This window comes from Mandrillus leucophaeus, unplaced genomic scaffold (genome assembly GCF_000951045.1).
Source record: "Mandrillus leucophaeus isolate KB7577 unplaced genomic scaffold, Mleu.le_1.0 Scaffold126, whole genome shotgun sequence".
NCBI classification, from domain to species: Eukaryota; Metazoa; Chordata; class Mammalia; order Primates; family Cercopithecidae; genus Mandrillus; species Mandrillus leucophaeus.
In genome coordinates this window covers 3737007-3747225 of record NW_012100987.1, presented here as the reverse complement: position 1 = coordinate 3747225, position 10219 = coordinate 3737007, and the positions used below count along the sequence as shown (strand labels likewise).

The window sequence follows — 10219 nt, the reverse complement described above, 5'->3', positions numbered from 1 at the left end:
GCCAGTCTGTGTCTTTTAATTGGGGCATTTAGCCTGTTTACGTTTAAGGTTAATATTGTTATGTGTGAATTTGATCCTGTCATGATGCTAGCTGGTTGTATTGCCCGTTAGTTGATGCAGTTTCTTCATAGTGTTGATGGTCTTTACAATTTGGTTATGTTTCTGCAGTGGCTGGTACCAGTTGTTCCTTTCCATGTTTAGTGCTTCCTCCAGGAGCTCTTATAAGGCAGGCCTGGTGGTGACAGAATCTCTCAGGGTTTGCTTAAGGATTTTATTTCTCCTTCCCTTACAAAGCTTAGTTTGGCTGGATATGAAATTCTGGGCTGAAAATTCTTTTCTTTAAAAATGTTGAATATTGGCCCCCACTCTCTTCTGGCTTGTAAGGTTTCTGCAGAGAGATCCACTGTTAGTCTGATGGGCTTCCTTCCCTTTGTGGGTAACCCGACCTTTCTCTCTGGCTGCTCTTAACATTTTTTCCTTCATTTCAACCTTGGTGAATCTGACGATTATGTGTGTTGGGGCTGCTCTTCTCAAGGAGTATCTTTGTGTATCTTGGGGTTGCTCTTCTCAAGGAATATCTTTGTGATGTTCTCTGTATTTCCTAGATTTGAGTGTTGGCCTGTTTTGCTAGGTTGGGGAAGTTCCCTTGGATAATATCCTGAAGTGTTTTCCAACCTGGTTCCATTCTCCCCATCACTTTCGGGTACACCAATCAAACGTAGATTTGGGCTTTTCAAGTAGTCCCATATTTCTTGGAGGCTTTGTTCATTCCTTTTTATTATTTTGTCTCTAATTTTGTCTTCTCTTCTTATTTCATTAAGTTGATCTTCAGTCACTGATATCCTTTCTTCCACTTGATCGATTTGGCTATTGAAACTTGTGTGTGCTTCATGAAGTTCTCATGCTGTGTTTTTCAGCTCCATCAGGTTATTTATGTTCTTCTCTACACTGGTTATTCTAGTTAGCAATTTGTCTATCCTTTTTTTCAAGGTCCTTAGCTTCCTTGCATTGGGTTAGAACATGCTCCTTTAGCTCGGAGGAGTTTGTTATTACCCACCTTCTGAAGCCTACTTCTGTCAATTTGTGAAACTCATTCACTGTCCAGTTTTGTTCCCCTGTTAGCGATGAGTTGTTATCCTTTGGAGGAAAAGAGGCATTCTGGTTTTTTGAACTTTCGGCCTTTTTGCACTGGTATCTCCCCATCTTTGTGGATTTATCTACCATTGGTCTTTGATGTTGGTAACCTTCAGATGGGTCTTTGAGTGTCTTTGAGTAGACGTGCTATTCCTTTCTGTTAATTTTCCTTCTGACAGGCCCCTTTGCTGCTGACCTGCTGGAGTTTGCTGAAGGTCCACTGCCAACCCTGTTTGCCTGGGTATCACCAGCAGAGGCTGCAGAACAGCAAAGATTGTTGCCTGATCTTTCCTCTGGAAGCTTCTTCCCAGAGGGGCACCTGCCAGATGCCAGCCAGAGCTCTCCTGTATGAGGTGTCTGCTGGCCCCTACTGGGAGGTGTCTCCCAGTTGGGATACATGGGGATCAGGGACCCACTTGAGGAGGCAGTCTGACCCTTAGCGAGCTTGAACGCTGTGCTGGGACATCCACTGCTCTCTTCAGAAACTGTTGGGCAGGGACATTTAAGTCTGCTGAAGCTGCACCCACAGGCACCCCTTTCCCCAGGTGTTCTGTCCCAGGGAGATGGGGGTTTTATCTGTCTATTTTATTTTCTTATATGATATTCCTTTCTAGTTGGTTTTTTAAAAGACACTGTGGCTTTTTTCAGCAATACCAAAAGCCTATTTCTTTTAGATAGATAAATATATGCTATGACTGTTTTTTTATTTGTGACATAATTTTTTAAATTCCTATGACTAATATCTCTATGGAAGTATGTTTTAAAGGAAAGTATGAAAGTATCTCTATAGAAGTATATTTTGGAAGAAAATCTCAGTATGCTAATGATTTCCTATGTGAAATGTAAAAGAATTATGAGGAGGTAGTATCACATTCTGTTTTAACTTATATGCCATTCAATGAGACTCCCTATGTTTTGGTCCTGCCTTCTTTCTTCTACTAGATGTGTAGAAGTTACTAAAGTACCTTAATACTAATAACTTTTATAACCCTTGAATTATTCTTATCAACATACCAAAAACAAATATGCTGGGTGCAGCGGCTCACACCTGTAATCCCAGCACTTTGTGAGGCCAAGGCCGGAGGATTGCTCGAGGCCAGAAGTTTGAGACCAGCCTGGGCAACAAAGAAAATCCTGTCTCTATAAAAAAAGTTTTTAAATTAGCAAGGCACAATGTCAAGCACCTGTAGTCCTGCTTACTTGGGAGGCTGGGGCAGGAAGATGGCTTGAGCCCAGGAGATCAGGGTTACATGATTAATGTGCCACTGTACTTCATCCTGAATTACAGAGCAAGGCATTATCTCTTTAAGAAAAAAAGAAAAAATACTAAAACACAACAAATTTTACCTTAAAGGTAAAGGTAAATTTTACTTTTAAAGAGTTCACAGATTCATAATTTTTTCCTAGCCTGTAGTAGTTTTTCATACCCTATATAATACTTTGACTTGGCTAAAAGATCCTGGTGTGGCTGTGGTTGTCATGCTTGGAAGCAAAGGATTCATAGACTCGGAGTCATTTCATTTTTATATTTTTGTAATATTATTCATCTCTCAACATCATCCTACCAGATTATTATTTTTAAATGAAGGACATTCTCAATTTTAAAATAAGCTTCAACCAAATGCATTAAAACTACTAGAAAAGTGTTTTGGAAGATGAATAGTTATCCCACATGAATTACTAAGTTTTCATATAGTAATTAAGTCTTTTGGAAAATAATGTTTAACAGGTTGAAATCTTAGATCATACTAGTTAGGAACAGTATTTTTAGGAATTATAAAATTTTATACTTAATATTTAAGTTTTTCAGGTAACATAGTTTATAGAGCATACTCGATGAAAGGTATTAAAATCTTATATAGAGTACAAAAGCCTATTTGTTTCAAAAGAAAATTTATGGTTGTTCCTTTTGTCTCCTTCAGAGACCATTATAAAACAGAATATGAAAATAAACTACATGATGAACTAGAACAAATCAGATTGAAAACCAACCAAGAAATTGATCAACTTCGAAATGCCTCTAGGGAAATGTATGAACGAGAAAACAGGTAAAAAACAAAATGCTTGTGTGGTATCTTATTTATCTTGGGAGGTTATAGAAGCTTCATTGAAATTAAATGCTATTTCTATTATATAATGTCTTTTTGAATACATTAAAGAAAATTTGTCATAAATAGAAATCTAAATATAATGAGAACGTGAAAGTTGTAAAGTCTTAGAACAAGATTTACTAGACTAACCTTTTTGCTCTGTTATTCCTGTTATGTCTTTTTTTTTTTTTTTTTTTTTTTTATTGTTTTTTTAAGATGGAGTCTCACTGCACTGGAGTGCAGTGGTGTGATCTCGGCTCACTGCAAGCTCCGCCTCCTGGGTTCACACCATTCTCCTGCCTCAGTCTCCTGAGTAGCTGGGACTACAGGCGCCTGCCAGTACACCCGGCTATTTTTTGTATTTTTAGTAGAGATGGGGTTTCACTGTGTTAGTCAGGATGGTCTCGATCTCCTGGCCTCATGATCCACCTGCCTCGGCCTCCCAAAGTGCTGGGATTACAGGCATGAGCCACCGTGCTCGGCCTCCTGTTATGTCTTTTTTTTACACTAGTGACTTCTCTTTTTGCATTTGCTTCAGTTCAGATTGAAGACAGATGAAAAGTAAAGAGTACTGAGATACCAGTTCTTCCTGTATTATACCAACAATTTCTCCTGGAAACTTTTTAAAACTAGAATAGTAATTTGAAATATACACATGCCTCATTTAGCTGCTGGCTGTGAAAGATGTCATATTAGGTAATCCTGAAGTAATATCATTTTCATTCATGCAGTTACTTTTAGATCAGTAAATATTAGGCTCACCTGGTTAGTGACTGGCAGAATTCGGGAAAAATAAATACTATTTATTTCAGTGGCAGATATTTTTATGCATTGTTATAGAGTGGTTTTTGAAAGTTTATATTTTAATAAGAAAATTATTTTGAAATTGACTTGTGATACTAGTTTATCAGCACTGATTTGCTTATATGATATTTTGATTGTTGTCGGCAAGGCTTTAAATCAGACTTAATCTGTAATAGCATTGTAACATGTCATTTCTACTAGGAATATAGTAGCAGAAAATTTGGTACGTCCACCCCTCAATTCCAGAGAAAAAAGCTGCTGTATTATAGTATTTATAAGTTGGCTACTACTATAAAAACTATATATGTAGAATCATCCTTTGGTAATAAATTAGCAAAGATATTTTTTAAATTACTGTTAAATTGTTATTTAATGTAGCAGGTTGGTAGAGATGTTTATGCTATTGCCTCTGAGAGGTATGATTTTGTTCTTGGGTTTCTTTGTTCTTGGGTAAAAATGTTTGTGATGATAAGAGAGTAGATATACAGTTTATGACAGAACTTTTTTAGGATTTTTGCTAAATATGACTTAGTAGAAAGTCATAAAAATGACTTTCCTGAAAATCAGATTATTTTCCTCATAAATTTGGCTTGCATAGATCTTTTCTACCTGTTTGATCTTTTTTGAAAGTCTGCATTAGAAGTATATGCCAAAGGAAATTAACATGAACTTCACTGAATGCAAAATAAATCATTCATTTGTGCATTCAACAAATACTTTGTGATTATACTCTTCTGTTTTTTCTTGTTCTTCTCTTATTTGAGCTTTAAAATAATTATGTCATTTATAATCTAGGATTATATTTTCAATGAAAATAGCAAAGAATTTCAAAATATGAAAATTCTAAGTGATCATTCAGTACTATCTTAGCAGTAGACAAACTAAAAATATGCTTTGGGCACCAGCAAATACGTACGCATACCAGGAGAAAGTATACATGTTCTTAAAAAATGTTTTGACATATTAATTTTTAAAATAACATTTTTTATCTTGGAAAAAATAACACTTCTGCATTTGTTTACACTTAGTTTATATTTTAATATTTGAATATCCAATTACTAGTAGGAACACCATAGTCTTTTCTGTGAATAAGGCTTTTGAAGTCCTAAGCTAGCCTTCATATGTTGAATCCTGAGAAAATAATTGTTCCAAGTAGCTCAAAGAAATATTGGACCACTCTTTAAATAGCATTATTTTTTACTTTAGTTGCTATGTTATGATTGTTCTGTTTTTTGACCATATATGTTTGTATGTGTGTGTATAAAATAAAAGATGTTCAGAGAAAATTTCCTAATATTCATTAAATAAATAATTATAAAGAAGGAGAATAATGCAGCACTACAGAAATGTCCTTGAGACTCTTTCTGCTTAACTCCTTTCTTCCATAACTGCTATTCTGTTATGCTAATAACTTCCTTGCTTCTCCTTATACTTTTATTATCTGTGTTTCCAGTAAATAAACATCTCCGCACAATATAGTTTAGTTTTTCATATTATATTACTATCTTATATAAATGGAATTATGCTGTATACATATATATTTTTTGTGGCTTCTTCACGTAACCTTATGATTTTAAGATTCATTTGCTTTTGCATTTAGTTGTCCCTTCATGTTCATAACAAAAGTATGACAGTTTTATGAATGTACATGCTTAGGGCAGCAGAGTTATTAAGAGATTGGAGAGAGAATTCCAAAGACATTCTTTATCTTTGGCAAAATTTTACTTCATCCCAGCCCTACATTAGAAAGGAGGATCCTGTACCTTGTGATTTACCTGCTCTTAGAGTTCAAAATGCAGACTAAAAGAAGAGGTATTTACCTATTATATGCTAAGCTTTATGTTGGAAAGTTTTACATTTGCACCCTGATGTAATTTCCAGAGCAACAAATTAATGTATTTTGCAAATATTTATTGAAACCTACCATATGCCAGCTAAATGCTAGACATCATAGATAGTGGTGACCTTTGTCTTCACAAAGCTGGTAGTCTAATGGAGGGTAAAGGCAAATAGAGAAACAATTATCCTAAGTTATGATGATGGTGGACAAAATGATAGGATAAAAGATGAGACCATCTGTGTATCTAACCTAGTATTGGAAGGAATTGGGGAAGACTTCACAAATGAAGAACTGCCCCTTTTGACTGAAACTACTATTAAAAGTAAAACTTCAGACACATTAAATTTAAAGTTTAATTGAGCAATGAATGATTTGCAAATCAGGCAGCCTCCAGAATCACAGCAGATTCAGAGAGACTCCAGGGGTGCCTCGTGGTCACAACAAATTTGTAGACAAAAAAAGTAAAGTGACATACAGGAATCAGAAGTGAGATACAGAAACAGCTGGATTGGTTATAGGTTGATGTTTAACTTATTTGAACACTCAGCAGTGTATGAATGGTTGAAGTATGGCTGCTGGGGTTGGCCAAGATTCAGCTGTTGTTCCAGGAACATACCCCCAAGTTAGGTTTTCTATCTTGTCTGCCTATTAAGTTAGATTGCAGTTCATCAATAAAGACTCAAATATAGAAGTACAGAATCTTTCTTAAGGCCATATTTAGTTTGCTTTAACACTATGAATTAAGGAAGGAAAGGGAATTGGGAGAATCAATATATAGCATATATAAAAGCCGGAAAGTAGGATAAAATTAAGCTTTTTGAACAAATTAATTCGGTATGGCTGAAGGATAGACTGAGAGGCAGGGAGTTAAAAGAGATGAAAGAGAAGCAGCAAATGGGCCCAAAGAATGCATTTGGACCATTATGTAAGACCTATGGAGAACAATTAAAAGATTTTAAGAAGAGGCATGAAATGATCTGATTTTATATCCAGAGATCACTGTAATGTAGAGAATAGATTGGAATGGCATAAGCCTGTTAGAGAGGCTCTACTTTTAGAGGTTATTTCCACTATCCAGATGAAAGGTGATAATGGAACTGGATTAGTAGCAGTAAAGATGAGAGAAATGGGCCAGGTTGGGAAATTATCTAGGAGATAGAGCCAACAGGACTCAGTGACTAGATAGGATTGACGGGATGAGAACTCATTAAGGATGTCAGCGAGGTTTCTGAATTAAACAGCTGCATAGGTAGTGATACAGTTTTTAAAACACTAGAAAATACAAAGCTTTAATAGGAAAACATGATCAATTTAGTTGTTTCACTTGAAGTGTCTGTGGGATATATAAATAAAAGAGTTGACTGTAGAAGAATCTAAACCTCAAGAGAAAGATCTGGGGATTAGAGAGGCCTGTGATATAGATAGTATTATTTCTATTTTACAAATAAGTACTATTGGTTCTGTGGTTCAATTCTGTTGTGGATTTAATAGGCTTTTGTTGACTGATACAATAACTTTAAAATGTATGGGAACTTTCTATGGTTATTCCTAAGCAATCCACATAGCCATATAAACTTTGGTATGTAATCTTCTTGAAAATTTCCTAATTTTTTTAGGTTTTTGCTGTTCTTTAAAAAAAAATCTTTAAAGTTTATCCCATTGTAACATAAATGTGGTTGGTAGGGGTAGGTTGGTAAGGCTGTGTGGGGAAACAACCAACAGAGCCGTTTCTGGAAGTAGGAAAACTGAAAGCAGATGTCCTTGTCTCCAGTGTTCTTCTGGCCCCCTATCCACATCAGAATGGACACTACCTAACCAGGGGATTCCTGGGATTGGGACTGCCCTGTGGATGCCCCAGCCAGCCCACAGGACTCAGAACTGATCGGATGTACACTGAGGCTAGAGTGGACAGTTGCCACCAGGTGGTGCCAAATTGCAGCCTGAGCCCAGATGAATTTGAATTGCCCAAGACACCTAACTAGCTAGTTGTACAGGCTTGCCTTTATCGTTTTAATCTCACAGTAATCCAACCCTTTGTTTTATGTTACTGAATCTTTGGGGATCATAGTTTCTTCATTACGGGAGATTTAACTGTAGTTAAAGCTCGTATCATACTAATCTTCCACACAGTAAAAAATAAATTGTAATTTATTTCTTTTGAAATCGTTGAACTTAAAATGGCTAAAGAACGAATTTTAATATTTCCTGTTATAAAACATGAAATTCATAAGTTTACACATTTAGGGTTGTGTGTGTGTGTTTAGGTAAATTAATCTTTTGCTTTGGCCTGAGATGTATGATTGTGTTAATTACTGGTATTTTATCAAAGTGTGCTGTTACAATGAGTTGAAATGGATGAAGTACTTACACTTGCATATTTATATTTGGTCTCCTTATCTCTCCCCCAATAAACTTTTTTTTTTTTTTTTTTTGACGGAGTCTTGCTCTGTCACCCAGGCTGGAGTACAGTGATGTGATCTCAGCTCACTGCAAACTTCGCCTCCCGGGTTCAAGAGATTCTCCTGTCTCAGCCTCCTGAGTAGCTGGGATCACAAGTGCACACCACCACGCCCGGCTAATTTTCATATTTTTAGTATGGATGGGGTTTCATCCATCCAACATCCAGCCTGTGTTGGCCAGGCTGATCTCAAATGCCTAATCTCAGGTAGTCTGCCTGCCTCGGCCTCCCAAAGTGCTGTGATTACAGGCGTGAGCCACCATGCCCAGCCCCAATAAACATTTTCTAAAGAAACTGGAATGATGATTAGTGAAATGTATTTTAATTTTCTTTCTATACATCAGAGGATGTTAAAAGAATACTTTTTCTTTTCTATTTTTTAATATGGAAAAGGCACATGGAACTTACTCTATCCAATCTTGGTATCTGACCTGTAGTCATTCCAGTAGTTCTTGAAGTTAAAGTATTGAGAGAAAAGAAAGAGAGTAGAAGATATAAAGACTAAGAAAAGGGCAATTATAAACCAAGAGGGAACTTGGATATTTAGATATATCAAACATACTGTAGCTGAAATTATAATATGTATGAATGCTTTGGTCCAGTTTGTGAATTAGGCTCTTTGTCTTTTCTGTATATTCTAGTTACCTAAAATTCCACTTTGGAGCTGTGGGAAATGAATGAAAGATACTACTACAGTGCTGAGATGTATTATGTTAATAACTTATTACTTAGTAGGTATTATGTGACAGAAATGTTATGGACCCTCTTATGCATTTGGAAATAAGACATTATTCCATGAGTGGGAGTGTATTACGAAAGAGATTTGGATCAAAAGACTGAACTTGATCCTGATTCTACCACTTATTAGCTCAGTGGATAAGTCACTTAATATTCCTGAAGTTTAATTTCTTCTTTTATAAAATGAGCTAATAGGCCAGGCGTGGTGGCTAACACTTGTAACACCAACACTTTGGGAGGCTCAGGCAGATGAATTGCTTGAGTCCAGGAGTTTGAGACCAGGCTGGGCAAAATGGCAGAACCCCATCTCTAGTGAAAATACAAAAAAATCAACCAGGCATGGTGGCACAGGCCTGTAGTCCTACTAAGGAGGTTGAGGTGGGAGGATCACCTGAGCCTGGGAGGTCAAGGTTGCACTGAGCCAAGATCATGCCATTTGCACTCCAGCCTGGGCAACTGAAGTGAGACCCTGTCTCAAAAAATAATAATAACTACTAATAATACTTCTTAGGGTGGCCCGTGAGGTCCAAATGAGATAATATATGCAAAAAGTACATTATAAATTATAGACATAAATGAGTTATTTTGGTACCTTGTGCCTATGTAGAATACTTGAAGAAAATGTTTTTATCTATTATGTTGACAATTTAAGGAAAATCACCATTATATAAAAGTCAACTGATAATATTATGGGATTATTTATCATTAGAAGATACTAATACAAAATACATATTCTTAAGTGTTTATCTCCATAGCATTTAACAAGTTTTCTTAAATGACATGATATGGACGTAGAGGGTCTACATGCCATTCTTTTCTGTCTAAATTTCTGCATAAGATGGCTAGCTTATGTTTCCTAATTAGGTTATGAGATAATAAGGTAAAGGGAGATAAATTCAGCTGATAAAAGTTTTTCCATAAAGTAAAACTACTTTTATTTAAGGTGGTCTTGTTACTGTAAACACAGAAAGAGCTATTGTGAGTGGTGCTATAAAAAAGATAAGATTAGAGGCATTCATTATGCTCTCAGTGCAGTACGGACTCTGGAAACTGAAATAGCTTTACAATTGTTTGAAAAGGGGTAGGCAGTAGAGAAAAAGAGATTGAAAAGATGTTTTTAAGTGCAACAATTAGTATTGCTTTAGTGATTTTATT

At 36.0% G+C, this 10219-nt stretch overlaps 1 protein-coding gene across 1 annotated transcript in view; it reads left to right on the top strand.

Annotated features, from left to right (window-relative positions):
- PIBF1 (progesterone immunomodulatory binding factor 1) overlaps nt 1–10219 on the top strand; it is a 287209-nt gene that overhangs the window by 63335 nt on the left and 213655 nt on the right. Inside the window, exon 9 of the mRNA XM_011972020.1 lies at nt 3057–3182. Within this exon, the coding sequence (XP_011827410.1) occupies nt 3057–3182 (126 nt within the window). The remainder of the gene's footprint in view (nt 1–3056; nt 3183–10219) is intronic.